The sequence below is a fragment of the Centruroides sculpturatus genome, unplaced genomic scaffold (genome assembly GCF_000671375.1).
Source record: "Centruroides sculpturatus isolate CEXI.00-Female unplaced genomic scaffold, Cexi_2.0 scaffold1051, whole genome shotgun sequence".
NCBI lineage: Eukaryota > Metazoa > Arthropoda > Arachnida > Scorpiones > Buthidae > Centruroides > Centruroides sculpturatus.
In genome coordinates, this window is record NW_019385219.1 from 159,926 (window position 1) to 180,335 (window position 20,410).

Genomic DNA, 20,410 nt, shown 5'->3' on the forward strand with positions numbered 1-20,410 from the left:
TGCGTGATTATGTCACTAAATTGTTTATAAAAGATTATTAAAGATTATTATTATTACTAATACCAGTAATAATTTTATTTAAAAAGTAATTTAATTCAATTCGAATTGCTGATAGCAGTAGGAAAACGTTTCATAAACTTGTTAGAAAATAAATACAGTAGTTTCAGGAATATTCCAAATCTATTGTTTATTACCATATAATTTACATCCGAATTTTCAGGCTTAGATAACTGTCACACGACTTAAACTATTTGAGAATTGTTTTCAAGGAACACAATAGATCTCATAATGAATACTTAGACCACTCGTTGATCGTAGGTTACTTTCTTTCTTTTTTTTTATAATTACCTTAACATTCAGTAGCTTCCATCTTATATTTTAGCAATCATTTGTCTTCATTACATTGTCAAAAGAAAATCTTTTGATTGGGCTCCTATAAACACACCAATGAACAGATGTCAAATAACTAAAATAAATTCTTGTATAAAGGAATATCTAATACTCTTCTTTTGTTTCTTCATTACATTAAAAACTTTGATCGGAGAATGAAGTAGGCTATACAGAAGTATCAACATTTAAAAAAAGGCAAATCGCTCAAGGCAATGCTAGAGAATGCATTTGTTGAAATTGATAAGTGTTCAATTTAACGATAAAATTGGTATTATAAAAGCTGGAAGGATAATAAGATTGTAAAGATCTTTTGGCTGGTTTAAATTGGAACGATTAGCACGTGGTGGGTAGAGTAATTCTTTAATCACTTGTCAAACCGTCAATTAAATATCATCCAGTTTGTTATCATCAGAACATCATAACATATCAAAACTGAGTGAAAAATAGCGTGTTTTATAAATAACGATAGAAATTATCACATTATTTACTTGCTCCGGGGTATTTTTAGTTACAAAAAATACAACCGAGAAAGGAAAAAATTGAAATTATTCCTTGATTATAATTAAGATTAGATTAATATTTATATTTTATCTAATGTTTGTCACTTACTAGACCGCTATTTTTACCTTATGTTCACGCAATAACCTCATACTTTATTTGGGTTTAGCTTACTTTCCTCAAACAAAATAGTTTCAAGAGAATCATCTTTAGCTGCGCTTAAAATGTTTCTTACATTTACTGATATTTGCAAAATAGAAGAAGAAAATAATGATAATAAAATTAGCTTGCTACATATTAAAAATTTAAACTTTCTGTCTAAAAAGTAGCTGTTCATAAAGTTAATTTTTTTCTTATTTAAATTAATATAACTTAGGATTAGGTGATTTTATCGGAATAAAAGTACAGTTTTATATTAACCATATTAAACTATATGAAGAATTATAAGTTGTAAATGATAACTTTTAATATATTAAAATTATTTTCTTGTGTTTTTTAAAGAAATATTGAAAAAATATAATTCCTTTAAAAATCTTTATTTATTTTTTTTCTTTTTAAATTGCAGTTTGAGATTCGTTAAATTGTGTTTTAGCTCTTCTCTACTTCTATACAGCTTTATTCTAATTGTTAAATGAATACTATAATCATTATAAATTTGATTAATAATAAAATAGAATAAAAGCTTTTGTAATAAGTCAAATTATTTAAAATACTTTAATTAATTTATATCAGTGATCATTTTATCTTTAGTAGTAATAAATTTCCAAATGATCGTAACCTCCAAAACATCTCATAAAAAAACATCAGTTTCAGTTAACCATTTAGTAATCAAAGAGGCTAAATTTGGGTTTCACACCAAGAATTACTATAGACCTACTTTAGTAATTCTTGGTAGTAGGTCCTTAGTATATCTTCAATTTTATAAAATTACTAAACTTAAAGCTAAACAATTAATAAATTTAACTTAAATATTTGTTTATTTAAAAAGAATATAAACCTGTTTTATTTTTTAAATATTCTGTGACTCCCTTTTATTTATTCTAGAGCTTTTTGATTTACTTAAAGAAATATTTTTGAAAATAAGAAACAAAAACATAAATGGATTTATTTTTAAACTATTGTTTAAACAATAGTAAATTTGTTGGATTGAAAATATAATAGAAGTTAAAAGACTAATGACCTTGACTCAAGATAATATAAAAGCTTAACATTAGATATTTTCTGTCCAAATGATATATTTTCATTCTGTCATTAATTATTCATTTATTGAGCTAATTAGAGGCCTCACATATTATCGTTAATTTAAAATTCTAATATAATAAGAAAGATGTAGGCTTGAAATATACAAAATTTTGATGGATAAAAAAATAATAAATTTCTTCAAAGTTTATTCTAATTCCTATATTTAAGATATTCAAACTGATTTAGTCAATATATTTTTACTTTTGCATATTTTAAATTACCTTGATCTATCATTCGTGACAACCAATCAATGGCAATAGATCGACTGACGTGATGGATACAACTTTCATTTGATATGATAAGTTCAAAATAACTTTCAATAGATTGTCAATTTGACTTATTTTTATAAATTGATAGCGAATCATTTTAGCATAGATTAGGCCCTATATTTAGAGCTGTAATTTTATTTAAAAAGTAATTTAATTCAATTCGAATTGCTGATAGCAGTAGGAAAACGTTTCATAAACTTGTTAGAAAATAAATACAGTAGTTTCAGGAATATTCCAAATCTATTGTTTATTACCATATAATTTACATCCGAATTTTCAGGCTTAGATAACTGTCACACGACTTAAACTATTTGAGAATTGTTTTCAAGGAACACAATAGATCTCATAATGAATACTTAGACCACTCGTTGATCGTAGGTTACTTTCTTTCTTTTTTTTTATAATTACCTTAACATTCAGTAGCTTCCATCTTATATTTTAGCAATCATTTGTCTTCATTACATTGTCAAAAGAAAATCTTTTGATTGGGCTCCTATAAACACACCAATGAACAGATGTCAAATAACTAAAATAAATTCTTGTATAAAGGAATATCTAATACTCTTCTTTTGTTTCTTCATTACATTAAAAACTTTGATCGGAGAATGAAGTAGGCTATACAGAAGTATCAACATTTAAAAAAAGGCAAATCGCTCAAGGCAATGCTAGAGAATGCATTTGTTGAAATTGATAAGTGTTCAATTTAACGATAAAATTGGTATTATAAAAGCTGGAAGGATAATAAGATTGTAAAGATCTTTTGGCTGGTTTAAATTGGAACGATTAGCACGTGGTGGGTAGAGTAATTCTTTAATCACTTGTCAAACCGTCAATTAAATATCATCCAGTTTGTTATCATCAGAACATCATAACATATCAAAACTGAGTGAAAAATAGCGTGTTTTATAAATAACGATAGAAATTATCACATTATTTACTTGCTCCGGGGTATTTTTAGTTACAAAAAATACAACCGAGAAAGGAAAAAATTGAAATTATTCCTTGATTATAATTAAGATTAGATTAATATTTATATTTTATCTAATGTTTGTCACTTACTAGACCGCTATTTTTACCTTATGTTCACGCAATAACCTCATACTTTATTTGGGTTTAGCTTACTTTCCTCAAACAAAATAGTTTCAAGAGAATCATCTTTAGCTGCGCTTAAAATGTTTCTTACATTTACTGATATTTGCAAAATAGAAGAAGAAAATAATGATAATAAAATTAGCTTGCTACATATTAAAAATTTAAACTTTCTGTCTAAAAAGTAGCTGTTCATAAAGTTAATTTTTTTCTTATTTAAATTAATATAACTTAGGATTAGGTGATTTTATCGGAATAAAAGTACAGTTTTATATTAACCATATTAAACTATATGAAGAATTATAAGTTGTAAATGATAACTTTTAATATATTAAAATTATTTTCTTGTGTTTTTTAAAGAAATATTGAAAAAATATAATTCCTTTAAAAATCTTTATTTATTTTTTTTCTTTTTAAATTGCAGTTTGAGATTCGTTAAATTGTGTTTTAGCTCTTCTCTACTTCTATACAGCTTTATTCTAATTGTTAAATGAATACTATAATCATTATAAATTTGATTAATAATAAAATAGAATAAAAGCTTTTGTAATAAGTCAAATTATTTAAAATACTTTAATTAATTTATATCAGTGATCATTTTATCTTTAGTAGTAATAAATTTCCAAATGATCGTAACCTCCAAAACATCTCATAAAAAAACATCAGTTTCAGTTAACCATTTAGTAATCAAAGAGGCTAAATTTGGGTTTCACACCAAGAATTACTATAGACCTACTTTAGTAATTCTTGGTAGTAGGTCCTTAGTATATCTTCAATTTTATAAAATTACTAAACTTAAAGCTAAACAATTAATAAATTTAACTTAAATATTTGTTTATTTAAAAAGAATATAAACCTGTTTTATTTTTTAAATATTCTGTGACTCCCTTTTATTTATTCTAGAGCTTTTTGATTTACTTAAAGAAATATTTTTGNATTTATAAATATCGTGAATAGAAATACAGTATTTAAATTGAGAGCAGTAATTTTAAGCAAATAATTAAATTTTTACTTGCCCCTAGGAGAATCCTTTCATTGAAAAATAAAAAAATTTTATTCATTGAAAACAATTAAACTTGAGTTGTCTTCACATAAATCAATGTATCTGGATATACGTAAATTATTACAATTGATTTCTTTGGTCCTTTGATTTTTTTTTCTTTTTAATTCGTAAATCATTTTTTAGAAATTCAATAGTTCAAAATATTATTATTAAATATATACCTATATATTTTTATAGATAGATAGATAAGGGTCGAATTTTTATCTTGCCAAACACAAAGAAAGGAAATGAAAAATAATAGGGTTAAATATTATAACCTGAGAATAATAATGATAGATATTTAGAAAGTCTTGAGATATGCCTATAATTCTTTAATTTGACTTAATTATATTTTAATCTTTAATCATGCCAAATTAATCGTTTATATTAATTCAAGTGAGCCAGAAGGATTAACTGGAGCTAATTTAAATCATAATAGATCTAATAAGAGACGTTAAACTTAATCAGCCTGAAACAAGACTAGCAAATAGGCTACATGATAAAATAAATTACAACTCTATCATCTAAAGTATAAGAATAGAATCAAGCCTGAAGGCAAGAAGGGGACTAAATATAAGACCAAATCTGAACGTCTCTATAATCAAGTCAAGGTTGATAAGGGTTGTTTAATTTCATATGCAGCAATTAAATATTTCTTACTTATTTTCGACCATACAACAACTTAATGTTAAGACATACTGAAAAATTCATTTTAAAATCTATCAATATTTTAAAATTGTTTTAAAATTCAAGTTAATTAAAATATTCTCGCAAAGCAAGAGTTAAATTTTAAATTATGCAAATGAATTATATCTTATAAGATTTCTATGGCTTTTTCAGTTCTCTTTACCTTTTAATATAGGCAAATGCAATTCCAATTTTAGATATAAAAGGCTTAATTCAACATTTATAAAGTTTTTTTAAAGAATTTTGGTAAATATTTAAGTAAATGAAAGTTGTATTAAAAGTGTATAGTCTAACTATTTGATTAATTTATTTTATCAGAAATAATTATAATTAAGTGAAGTAACTAATTTTAAAAAATCCCAAAACAGCGAAATATAGACTGAAGAATAACTTAGAATTATCCTACATGTTTAGAATATTATCATATAAGCTATATTTGAAGTTGATTTAAAAAGATGACTTTAAATTTAGACGAAGGAATTTTTAAAGTCATATAATGCAATCACTCATAAGTTATTTCAGAATATTTTATATAAAACATAATAGTATACTAAATAAATCACCGAAAAACTATGCTTTACTATCTCGTAGATTCAGATAATAAGTGATGATTATTTCGGTATAATAAAATTTTACAAGAAACAAAATGTAAAAATTTAATATTAAAGATTTATCATTTTGTAAATTGTTTAATCAATTGTAAAGCCTTTAAAAAAGGACTTTATTAATAAATTTATTTGTAAATTAAAGATTTCCCGATCGGCAAAAAATTTCATCTTCAAAAAACTGTACAATAATTAGCCAGATTTTTAGTTTAAATTGGAAATTTTATTTATTCATTTTTAATTCTGAAATTTCAAAAAATATTTTAGAATATTAAGTAAGAGAGATATAAATATCTTTATAAAAATAAACACATGTAATGATATTTCTCTCTTTTTTTCCTATACTCTTTGAAACTCACAGTAAAAAATTAGAACCGTATGTAGGCTCCTTCGATATTTGAAGAAGTCGCCGTAAAATAAATTACGAATAAAATTTACATTTTAAATTATAAATAGTGAAAGAATAATTTTTCTGAACATTTTTATCTTAAAAAGAAATTTTTATAAAACTGTCCTTGAAGGAAAACAATTTCTATATGCACCCCGAAGAAAGATATATTCTTATCCTTATTACACTAGAAGGAAAAACTTGTTAAGTCAAACCTCGCCGATCTAAAGAACAGTAACACATACAAAGCACAGGAACCTCCCCGTGTCACACCATTGACACAAAAACCTTATTGGATATGTCCGTTCAATGCGTTTGTCACTGGTCGACGTTGCGTACAATCGGGAGGAGCCAGACTAAGCTAACAACCAATAAAATCCAGCAATCACACGTCAATCATAACGGTGCAGAAGTCAAAGTGGTTAGTATAGCGAGAAAGGCACTGTGGGACGCAGAGTACTTCTTCCTCTGTACAGACAAGCATCTGTTCTCCAAAAAAGGGTTTCGACTTAAGCTTATAGAAGCATAGCCTCAAGATGGTGGATGTACATTCTTGAATTATGACCGGTAAAGGATTATTATGGTGGAACCGCTTCGTCTGCAAGGGTTGGTTTATCCCGAGCGAGGTATGGAGTTCTTACTGTGTGTACAGCTGGTAGGAACTTCATACCATGCTCGTGATAATTCTCAACACACCAACGATAAGGACTTCGTTTTTTCAAGCGGTGAGCATTTCATCTTGTGTCAGCATGTTCTTAGTGTCTATTTTATGTATTAACTGTGTATATTCATTCAGTTGAGAAATATGATAGGGTAATTTTTTTAAAAATCATATTCTAAGTTGCCGTAAAGCCGAACTTACCTCATTTTTAGTGTCGGCATCAATATGAAAGGAATAGAGACGTTGCAATTTTTCAAAACAGTTTCTACCGAGTAACACCAAAAAAGGATTTCGAGTAGAGTAAAAATCCAAGTCTATATCTAAAATATAGGAAGATTCTTTTATATTTTCAACTTCTAATAGATTTAATTCATTCTTTAGTTGTGATGGAGAGCTGGTTTCAGTTAAGACGGAAAACTTGTTTGGCATTTTCACCTCTGTTAACTCGGAGGCAATTTTGGAGCCATCAATTTGTTTGACAGTCTTCGTAACACCCAATAGTGGTTCACAAGGTTGTGGCGAAACTTGCAATTTTTCAGAGACAAAATCGCCCGAGGCCTTCGAAGCTATCTTAACGTGAGTCTCTATTTGTTTCGATCTTATATCATTTCTATAATCTTCATTTAGGCAATCCTTATCCGTTTTAAGAGGATCTATTTTATACGCTTTATTATCTTTTCCTGTAACACATTCTTCACAATTTACCGTCTGAACAATTAAATTTATTTTATTCTTATCGTCTCTCAAATTTTCTGGCATTGAATACAATAATTCACTCACAAAATAAGGTTCTGGACATGTTAACCTGCAAAAAGAAATAATTTAAGAATTAGTACATATTCCCAATTGTTCATAAATATATAGAATTTAACCCTTTTATTCTCTTTCATTTTTAACTTGTTTTCGTTATAAATACAGTATAATTACACTCATAAACTCAATTTTGATAGGCTTAATGGATAAACTAATTAAAATATCCAATATTAAACTTTAAAATGTCATTTATCAAGTATTGTAAGTAAATTATAGATCAGAAAAGTATTCAAATTTTGTATTACAAAACTAGGCCTATAATAAATAACAGATCCACAGAATAATAAGTTAATTGTAATTCCACATTCTTCTTGAATATTTTAAAAATATTCTCTGTGTTGTTAGTACATTATCTTTATTTTAATAAAACATATAGAAAGGATTAATTCAATACACAAGCCTAAAATAGGATTACAGTTATTCAAAATCAAAGTATATTGTATTTACTGATCTTAGGCTTAGGCCAACATTTAGTTTTCTCCTCGAAACAGAACATGTAATTTCCCATATTCCAAAGAAAACTATTACTGATTTTGAATGTTTCCTTTAATAAATTCTAAACATGTATGACAATTAATACAGTTCATATACTTGCCTCAAAATTCAGTAATAGGCCTACAAGAATATAACATAAACTTACCTTTAAGCACATATTTATGTTTCAATTTAAAATTAATTTTTTTAAAATAAAATGTTCGTGTACAGGTATTAAGAAATGTACTGTGATATATGTTTTTTTGAAAAATTTGTATTTTTTTGTAATTTTATTAATTTTTAAGATTACTAATAAACGTTTTGTTATATATTATAAAGTTGTAGTGTTGCATATCATTATTATTATTTTTTTTTATTTTTTTAAACAGCTTCTGGCGATGATCTTTTAACTACAAAAATTTTATAAATTTATGTTAAATATTGGCGAAAAATTAATTTCTAATTATTCTTAATTATTATTCTTAACTTTTTTTGGCATTTTTAGAAGAAAATGTATTTCAAATTTAAAAATCTAGCTATGAATCAAAAGACAAAGAATTATTTTCAGTTTCATTTGCTTACATCACAAGTATAAAGTAATATAAATTAAAATTTAAAAAATCTAATATTTAATTAGAAAAATTTAAAATTTTTAGCATTAATTCGCAACAAACTATAATAGATTTTTTAAAGTAATACTCCCATTAAAATGTCCCAAATTTATAATTATAAGTATATTCCCATAGGCGAATATGGATTCTCTGTTGAATTTTAATCATTTATTTTATAGGTCAAGAATCTATGTTATAAGTTATATACTATAGCTTATAAGTTTATAAATAAGTTGGTATTTATTTATAAATTAATCATTTAAACCTCAGTTTCTTTTGTCAATATTTAGCCTAATATTTTACTATAATAAAAAAATTAAAAAAAACAGAAAGTGAAAAATTTTGAATATTTAGATATAGATTTTTATATAATTTTAGAATTAAATCTTAAGAAATCATAGAAAAGTTCTTTTCATGATGACATAAAAAAATTAATTTAAAAGTATAATTAAATAAAGATATTTCAAATAAAATGTCTTTCAAGCGCTAAAAGTAAGTTATTAAACTCTGAATCAACTTTTTTCAGAAACTCAGAAGTGAAACTAAAAAGGGTTAAGAAAATTGAGGGTAGGGATGGGGTTTTGGGGGGAGTTTCACCATTTCATTCCATCAGGTAACCCCCTGGCTTGTTTCTCACGCTCCAACCCTTCTCAGACGAGTTTTTTTTCTTGGTCTACTGCTTTTCTTCTTCCAACTGCATCGCCCAGCAGATGGTAAGCAAAGGATTTGGTTTTTACCTGATACCTCATTAATCAAAGACTTATCCACCATCTTCTTTGTATGAGGGGNATATATATATATATATTAAGATAATATATATATATATATTATCTTAACCTTTAATTACCTGCTACTTCGAGGTAACTCGTTAATAGTTCCACCCTTATGAAGATGTTTAAACATATTCTCTAATTCGTCCAATTGTTTTTTCCTTTCGATCGTAACTCTCTCTAATTCCTAAACAAACCAAGAAAGGAACAATAAATAATGTATAATATACCATAAAATTGTTCTGACCTTGTTAAGGCCTCATACTTAATTTCGCGATTGCGTGATTATGTCATTACGAAATATCATTAAAGTAAAGTAGGCTGCACATTTAATTGGCTGATCAGATAAATATAATATAGAGTTGTTAATAGAATAAAAATTAATATTTTTTAATATTTTTATAAGAATCAATGAAATGGGATATTTGCAGTCTTGTCTAATCGCTGTTTTCAGTAAGTCTAACTGCACCTGTACTTGACTCCCTCCTGGGGTCCTCATTTCCTGTCTCAGGGTTGGTGACCCCCATTGGATAATCACTTAAAATATTATTTATACGCTTTTTTATTGTTTTTAACAAACTTGAAACTATGAAATTAAAAAAAACCTAAGTAAGATAAATGATAGCATATTTCCAAAATATCTTTGGCCTGTAAGACAATAATAAATTTATTACCGAATGAGATTTAATCTATAAAACCGAATTTATATATACATAAAATTATAAATTAATTTTTAACATTTTTATGGCCCATGTTAAAAAAATTCATATTAAACAAGTCCTAAAGGAGTAAGCATTTAGAATTGCTAATCGAGAACCTAATACCAATAACAAACTTAAAACACATAAATTATGTATAATAATTTTGAACAAAAAATAGCCTTGTCTTATCATTATTATACTGAAATATGTATATATAACTGGTTTGAAATTTTATTTATAAATAATCTAAATAAAATAAATAAAAAATCTTAAAGCGTAAATTTAATATGGATTATATTTAGTCTAATCCATCTAAATAGAGAATTCAATAAATTCATTGATTTAATCATTTATTAAATTTTAGAATGCTTTCTCATAGTTGAAGAGATCGCAAAAAATGCTATAAAATATTTTTATTTTTAATATAATTAATTATAATTTATAATACAAAAACTTTAATATAATAGTATCATTTATGTGTATGTTTATTGATAACTGTAAGTTCATGATTGAAAGAAGAGATCACTCCCCAGCCATTCGTCTGGAGAGTCATCTGATGATACGTGAAAAATTCTATTAATATACAAAGAGGCTGTGTAACTTAAATCAAAATAAAAATATATACATATATATTTCTCGGAGAAGCATACTTTTGTGTATTAAAATCTTCAGTTTAAATATATATTAGTTAGTTAATATATATTAGTTAAGTTATTAGTTAAAATATATATTAGTTAAGTTTTTATATGTATAATTAAATTTACGCTTTGGCAAATTATGGGATTTTAATTCTAAAGTTTAAACTAAAAGAATTAAAAATCTAAATAAAAATACCATTATAAAATAATCTGAAAAGTTACAAATGTATACGATAGAAAATTGGTAAAGGAAAGAAAATACATTACTAGAATTCTAATTTATAAATTTTAAATGCTTGAACACATTTCAAATTACACCATTGAAACTTTATATTTTCATTCATAAATTATAAAATTTCGATTGTATTGTTTAATCATTTATAGAAATATTAAATAAATAAATTCAATATATAATTAAATCATAGTAATATTGAAAATACACAAAACCAATTTTGAATTCTAATTTTGAAATTGAATATCTAGTGCTATTTTTAGATTATAAATTTTAATTTTCAAATATAATTAATTTATTAAATTAATTAATTAAAATTTAAATTACACAATATAGAAGAAGGATACTTTAACGTTATTATATGTAATAATTATATTAAAATTCTGGAGGAATGTCAATAACATTAACTTTAGTTTTAGTTAATCCAAATAAGGTAGCCATTTATTGTAAAAAGTCTTTACGAAGAAAGTATTTTAGATGAATAAATTTATTTTATGATTTCATAAAGTAAATATAATTGCTACAGGTTATTATAATTTTTATAATAATAATCTTAGATTTATTTTGATATATAATTTGATTATAATTGATTTTATTTTATTAATAAATATATTTATAAATATCGTGAATAGAAATACAGTATTTAAATTGAGAGCAGTAATTTTAAGCAAATAATTAAATTTTTACTTGCCCCTAGGAGAATCCTTTCATTGAAAAATAAAAAAATTTTATTCATTGAAAACAATTAAACTTGAGTTGTCTTCACATAAATCAATGTATCTGGATATACGTAAATTATTACAATTGATTTCTTTGGTCCTTTGATTTTTTTTTTCTTTTTAATTCGTAAATCATTTTTTAGAAATTCAATAGTTCAAAATATTATTATTAAATATATACCTATATATTTTTATAGATAGATAGATAAGGGTCGAATTTTTATCTTGCCAAACACAAAGAAAGGAAATGAAAAATAATAGGGTTAAATATTATAACCTGAGAATAATAATGATAGATATTTAGAAAGTCTTGAGATATGCCTATAATTCTTTAATTTGACTTAATTATATTTTAATCTTTAATCATGCCAAATTAATCGTTTATATTAATTCAAGTGAGCCAGAAGGATTAACTGGAGCTAATTTAAATCATAATAGATCTAATAAGAGACGTTAAACTTAATCAGCCTGAAACAAGACTAGCAAATAGGCTACATGATAAAATAAATTACAACTCTATCATCTAAAGTATAAGAATAGAATCAAGCCTGAAGGCAAGAAGGGGACTAAATATAAGACCAAATCTGAACGTCTCTATAATCAAGTCAAGGTTGATAAGGGTTGTTTAATTTCATATGCAGCAATTAAATATTTCTTACTTATTTTCGACCATACAACAACTTAATGTTAAGACATACTGAAAAATTCATTTTAAAATCTATCAATATTTTAAAATTGTTTTAAAATTCAAGTTAATTAAAATATTCTCGCAAAGCAAGAGTTAAATTTTAAATTATGCAAATGAATTATATCTTATAAGATTTCTATGGCTTTTTCAGTTCTCTTTACCTTTTAATATAGGCAAATGCAATTCCAATTTTAGATATAAAAGGCTTAATTCAACATTTATAAAGTTTTTTTAAAGAATTTTGGTAAATATTTAAGTAAATGAAAGTTGTATTAAAAGTGTATAGTCTAACTATTTGATTAATTTATTTTATCAGAAATAATTATAATTAAGTGAAGTAACTAATTTTAAAAAATCCCAAAACAGCGAAATATAGACTGAAGAATAACTTAGAATTATCCTACATGTTTAGAATATTATCATATAAGCTATATTTGAAGTTGATTTAAAAAGATGACTTTAAATTTAGACGAAGGAATTTTTAAAGTCATATAATGCAATCACTCATAAGTTATTTCAGAATATTTTATATAAAACATAATAGTATACTAAATAAATCACCGAAAAACTATGCTTTACTATCTCGTAGATTCAGATAATAAGTGATGATTATTTCGGTATAATAAAATTTTACAAGAAACAAAATGTAAAAATTTAATATTAAAGATTTATCATTTTGTAAATTGTTTAATCAATTGTAAAGCCTTTAAAAAAGGACTTTATTAATAAATTTATTTGTAAATTAAAGATTTCCCGATCGGCAAAAAATTTCATCTTCAAAAAACTGTACAATAATTAGCCAGATTTTTAGTTTAAATTGGAAATTTTATTTATTCATTTTTAATTCTGAAATTTCAAAAAATATTTTAGAATATTAAGTAAGAGAGATATAAATATCTTTATAAAAATAAACACATGTAATGATATTTCTCTCTTTTTTTCCTATACTCTTTGAAACTCACAGTAAAAAATTAGAACCGTATGTAGGCTCCTTCGATATTTGAAGAAGTCGCCGTAAAATAAATTACGAATAAAATTTACATTTTAAATTATAAATAGTGAAAGAATAATTTTTCTGAACATTTTTATCTTAAAAAGAAATTTTTATAAAACTGTCCTTGAAGGAAAACAATTTCTATATGCACCCCGAAGAAAGATATATTCTTATCCTTATTACACTAGAAGGAAAAACTTGTTAAGTCAAACCTCGCCGATCTAAAGAACAGTAACACATACAAAGCACAGGAACCTCCCCGTGTCACACCATTGACACAAAAACCTTATTGGATATGTCCGTTCAATGCGTTTGTCACTGGTCGACGTTGCGTACAATCGGGAGGAGCCAGACTAAGCTAACAACCAATAAAATCCAGCAATCACACGTCAATCATAACGGTGCAGAAGTCAAAGTGGTTAGTATAGCGAGAAAGGCACTGTGGGACGCAGAGTACTTCTTCCTCTGTACAGACAAGCATCTGTTCTCCAAAAAAGGGTTTCGACTTAAGCTTATAGAAGCATAGCCTCAAGATGGTGGATGTACATTCTTGAATTATGACCGGTAAAGGATTATTATGGTGGAACCGCTTCGTCTGCAAGGGTTGGTTTATCCCGAGCGAGGTATGGAGTTCTTACTGTGTGTACAGCTGGTAGGAACTTCATACCATGCTCGTGATAATTCTCAACACACCAACGATAAGGACTTCGTTTTTTCAAGCGGTGAGCATTTCATCTTGTGTCAGCATGTTCTTAGTGTCTATTTTATGTATTAACTGTGTATATTCATTCAGTTGAGAAATATGATAGGGTAATTTTTTTTAAAATCATATTCTAAGTTGCCGTAAAGCCGAACTTACCTCATTTTTAGTGTCGGCATCAATATGAAAGGAATAGAGACGTTGCAATTTTTCAAAACAGTTTCTACCGAGTAACACCAAAAAAGGATTTCGAGTAGAGTAAAAATCCAAGTCTATATCTAAAATATAGGAAGATTCTTTTATATTTTCAACTTCTAATAGATTTAATTCATTCTTTAGTTGTGATGGAGAGCTGGTTTCAGTTAAGACGGAAAACTTGTTTGGCATTTTCACCTCTGTTAACTCGGAGGCAATTTTGGAGCCATCAATTTGTTTGACAGTCTTCGTAACACCCAATAGTGGTTCACAAGGTTGTGGCGAAACTTGCAATTTTTCAGAGACAAAATCGCCCGAGGCCTTCGAAGCTATCTTAACGTGAGTCTCTATTTGTTTCGATCTTATATCATTTCTATAATCTTCATTTAGGCAATCCTTATCCGTTTTAAGAGGATCTATTTTATACGCTTTATTATCCTTTCCTGTAACACATTCTTCAAAATTTACCGTCTGAACAATTAAATTTATTTTATTCTTATCGTCTCTCAAATTTTCTGGCATTGAATACAATAATTCACTCACAAAATAAGGTTCTGGACATGTTAACCTGCAAAAAGAAATAATTTAAGAATTAGTACATATTCCCAATTGTTCATAAATATATAGAATTTAACCCTTTTATTCTCTTTCATTTTTAACTTGTTTTCGTTATAAATACAGTATAATTACACTCATAAACTCAATTTTGATAGGCTTAATGGATAAACTAATTAAAATATCCAATATTAAACTTTAAAATGTCATTTATCAAGTATTGTAAGTAAATTATAGATCAGAAAAGTATTCAAATTTTGTATTACAAAACTAGGCCTATAATAAATAACAGATCCACAGAATAATAAGTTAATTGTAATTCCACATTCTTCTTGAATATTTTAAAAATATTCTCTGTGTTGTTAGTACATTATCTTTATTTTAATAAAACATATAGAAAGGATTAATTCAATACACAAGCCTAAAATAGGATTACAGTTATTCAAAATCAAAGTATATTGTATTTACTGATCTTAGGCTTAGGCCAACATTTAGTTTTCTCCTCGAAACAGAACATGTAATTTCCCATATTCCAAAGAAAACTATTACTGATTTTGAATGTTTCCTTTAATAAATTCTAAACATGTATGACAATTAATACAGTTCATATACTTGCCTCAAAATTCAGTAATAGGCCTACAAGAATATAACATAAACTTACCTTTAAGCACATATTTATGTTTCAATTTAAAATTAATTTTTTTAAAATAAAATGTTCGTGTACAGGTATTAAGAAATGTACTGTGATATATGTTTTTTTGAAAAATTTGTATTTTTTTGTAATTTTATTAATTTTTAAGATTACTAATAAACGTTTTGTTATATATTATAAAGTTGTAGTGTTGCATATCATTATTATTATTTTTTTTTATTTTTTTAAACAGCTTCTGGCGATGATCTTTTAACTACAAAAATTTTATAAATTTATGTTAAATATTGGCGAAAAATTAATTTCTAATTATTCTTAATTATTATTCTTAACTTTTTTTGGCATTTTTAGAAGAAAATGTATTTCAAATTTAAAAATCTAGCTATGAATCAAAAGACAAAGAATTATTTTCAGTTTCATTTGCTTACATCACAAGTATAAAGTAATATAAATTAAAATTTAAAAAATCTAATATTTAATTAGAAAAATTTAAAATTTTTAGCATTAATTCGCAACAAACTATAATAGATTTTTTAAAGTAATACTCCCATTAAAATGTCCCAAATTTATAATTATAAGTATATTCCCATAGGCGAATATGGATTCTCTGTTGAATTTTAATCATTTATTTTATAGGTCAAGAATCTATGTTATAAGTTATATACTATAGCTTATAAGTTTATAAATAAGTTGGTATTTATTTATAAATTAATCATTTAAACCTCAGTTTCTTTTGTCAATATTTAGCCTAATATTTTACTATAATAAAAAATTAAAAAAAACAGAAAGTGAAAAATTTTGAATTTTTAGATATAGATTTTTATATAATTTTAGAATTAAATCTTAAGAAATCATAGAAAAGTTCTTTTCATGATGACATAAAAAAATTAATTTAAAAGTATAATTAAATAAAGATATTTCAAATAAAATGTCTTTCAAGCGCTAAAAGTAAGTTATTAAACTCTGAATCAACTTTTTTCAGAAACTCAGAAGTGAAACTAAAAAGGGTTAAGAAAATTGAGGGTAGGGATGGGGTTTTGGGGGGAGTTTCACCATTTCATTCCATCAGGTAACCCCCTGGCTTGTTTCTCACGCTCCAACCCTTCTCAGACGAGTTTTTTTTCTTGGTCTACTGCTTTTCTTCTTCCAACTGCATCGCCCAGCAGATGGTAAGCAAAGGATTTGGTTTTTACCTGATACCTCATTAATCAAAGACTTATCCACCATCTTCTTTGTATGAGGGGGAAGGTTTTACTAGAAAGAGTTTATCTTTTTCTTTAAGGAACCGGTTGTTCGACTTTTTTCTATGCTATTACATATGGATACTTTGTAAATATAATAGTATATCTACAGGTTCCGTTAAAATATTTAGTATAAATTGAAGAACTATAAGAATATAATGCCTCTTCTATATGCTAAAATACCAGTATTGATATAAATTTGTGTATTGAGACTTGAAACAAAGTTACAAACAACAAAACTTTCAAGATCAAAATCACAATAAGAATGTCTTTCCAACGATTTTATAATACTATATTTAGAATCAAATTTCAAACTTTTAGTCAATCACGTTATCGAAATCTGTTTTTTATTATTGTAGAATTTCCAAATCTTACTTTAAAAGTTAGACTTTTAGACAGATTGAAGCAATTATATCATGTAAACTTATTCAATACTATTATTTTGTAAATTGAAAATTTTAAATTTGAATTAACCTAAAAAAATTTTAATTTAAATGTTAATTTAAAAGTCATAAAATGTTTGATTCATTTTAAAAAATATAGATTTGACCAATCGTCGCCGTCCTAAAAATAGAGAAATATTTAAATTTCTTCGAATTTAATAATTCATTTATTAAAATATTTTTCTAACTAAAGTACATGTAGAATAAATATTACATATTTTTCAGCCTATAGGCCAATCGTTTATTTTGGATCAATTCCAAATCATAATTTCAATATATGTATAAAAAAATACATATCATTCGTTACCAATGTACAGGTACATATTTTTTTTTTATATATAGGCAAATACTTTTTCTTTGTTTTATAAAGAAAACCGCACCTAAATTTTGCAATAAGTTAATAAAATTGCTTTTTTATGTCGCTACTCAGAACTAATTTCTTTTCTTTTTTAGATCTATGGACCTATTTTCTAATATCATTCTTCTTACAGAATACTGATTTAATCTATTTTTGGTCTATATGACAGGCTTAATTATCAATAGTTAGAATAAATTAATAAAATTTATATATCTACTGATATTAATTCTAAATTATCTTAAAATATAACAGCTTATATACATAAGTGTCTATATAGATAACTTTAGAAATAGTTTATTTCTATGAATAAAAATGTCTTTTAATAATAAATATATGGTAACATTCAACTTAAGATCTTTCTGAGTAAATAGATAACATATCAAATTAAATATCATTTTATTAAAAGTTACTTTTAATGAACAATATTTGAAAATTTAAATGTTTGTAATTAAAAAATGAAAGTAAAAATCACTTTCTAGAAATCTGGATCATTAAAATTCCTAATTAAGTCTGTTTAACATATGATATTCTTTCAACAAATCATTACCATATTCTATGTTTAGAAATAAATTTCTTATTCAAAAAACTTGATTTAAAAACAGTTTTGAATATTTCTTGAGAACATTTGAATTAAATATAATTAATTAATTTCAAATAAAAAATAAAATTTATGTGTAAAAATTACAGAAATGACTATAGAGAAGTTTTTAATTTCGTGTAATATCGAATTCGCCCATATTTTATAGTAGTAGTAGGCCTATATTCATATAAGTGTATATCTGTTGAAGGTAGACATAAATTCTTATTTAGGCTCTACTTTTCTACATATTGAAACATCAAAGATAATGCGATAAAAATTATTAAACGTTATTCTTGATTTTGGAGATCCTGTTAGCTTACGGATTATATTTACATTGCATCGCATTAAGAAGTTCTGTATCTTATTAATAGGATGACCAAATATGAAAGAAATGTCAAGAGTCGGCTATAAGAAACGGAACTCTTGTAACTAAATATGCTATAGTTTTTGTTTATTCTCATCCTACTACTACTTACTCATTTGATACTTGAGCAGGCTCTGTGTTTGAAGAAACAAAAATAGCTTTGACCTAAATATGACTAGCTCTTTGTCACTTCATAATTAAGTCTATTAATAATTGATATCTAGAGAATTCAATAATTTCATTTCATTTGTATTTAGGTTTATATTTATTTTGAAATTCAACGTTGAGAAATATTAGTTGTGAAATTTATTTTTGCAAAAGATTTAATAGCATTATAATTTTTGGCCAACTTTGAAAATTCATTATCATATAAAATTTCATAAAAATACATTACCTTTTTCAATGGGCTTGCATTTCAAGATGATGAACTTTGTATTCTCATATATACGTTTAAATATCGCTTTTAAGGCATATAAAGCTACTATTCAAAGCTAATTTATTATCGTATTAATGCAGTAAAAAATTATTTTCCGAAATATTTTGATAAATTTCTAGTGAAAAATTATTCAAAGAAAAAAAAACTTAATGTTTATCTATTCTTCACAAATTTTTAATGTTGTCAGTTGGAAAGCAATAAGACTGGATGTCGACTTTACTTGACAGGTGTTTATATCTTAAAACTCGATTCACATCGGCACGGATCTACAGTTCAAAGGTCAGGACGAGATAACCGAAACAGAAAGCCTATCTTCCAAGCATCTATATTATAAAGAGTTTTTTTTAATTAAAAATTGCAAACTCGGCTTACCCTTAATCTAGATTATGTAAATTAATTTAATTATGTTTATTGATATATGCTATCTCTTATAAAGAAATAATAAAATTATATATATATATATAGATCAACATCAACATGTATAGCTATACATATAGATCTTAACAAATAATGTCGAATTTTTGCATTTTCAAATTTCTGACAGAATATGTTTGTTTTTTATACATAAATAATATATAAAATAGTTTACATAATAACTTCTAATTATTGTTTAGTGGTCTATATGTTGTATTTTCATTGATTTAGACTTATTTAATAACAATGAAATTGTTTAATTCAAAGAAAAAATATAATGCCAAATATTTTTATATTAAATATATTTTATAAAAAGTCCTATACTGTAGGCCAAAGCATTCATTTAATTAAAACCTAACACAAAAAACAAATTTCAACATATAGCTTTTTGTTTTCTGGTGTAAATGTAGTTTTTCAGAAAGCTTATATTGTGAGTATTCAAACTCTCATTGATAGCATTATTATTCGTTTTTCATATACCTCAAGCAATTAAATAATAAATTTTGAAATCTTAACTGGAAAATCCTTCAGTTAAATAAAATTAAATTCTTCAATAAAAAGAAAAAAGAATCCGTCCTATTTATTTCTTCAAACAAACTACATACAACTGAATCCACATTTTCAAAAGAATGTAACAAACTAATGTAATTTTATACAACATAATTTAGATTTTAATTTTATTTAATTTTACATGATAAAATTAATGTAATACCCTATAAAATTTTTATTTTATTTAAATAATCATCATATTATGTACTCATTTTTTAAATCATGTAGCAAAAGTGTATTATAGTCTAGTTTACACTTGCTTTTAGATTAGGCTATATGTAACTTCAATTTTTCAATAGTTACAAATATCAAGTAAATTCTTCAGAATCTAAAATTACATAAAAACAACAAGATTATTTATCTACTAAATTCATTTTTTATGAAAGATATTTTGGTTTAGATAATTTAACTGATA

General features: G+C 25.1%; 1 protein-coding gene across 2 annotated transcripts in view; it reads right to left on the bottom strand.

Annotated features, from left to right (window-relative positions):
- Positions 1–20,410, bottom strand: part of LOC111636321 (UPF0489 protein C5orf22 homolog) — a 150,423-nt gene that overhangs the window by 74,816 nt on the left and 55,197 nt on the right. The window contains exons 4-6 of one of the 2 annotated variants that reach the window (XM_023381542.1): positions 14,371–14,974; positions 9,617–9,726; positions 7,073–7,676 (exon numbers count right to left, since the gene is read on the bottom strand). In XM_023381542.1, the coding sequence (XP_023237310.1) occupies positions 7,073–7,676; positions 9,617–9,726; positions 14,371–14,974 (1,318 nt within the window). The remainder of the gene's footprint in view (positions 1–7,072; positions 7,677–9,616; positions 9,727–14,370; positions 14,975–20,410) is intronic. The other variant, XM_023381543.1, reaches the window with a different exon arrangement.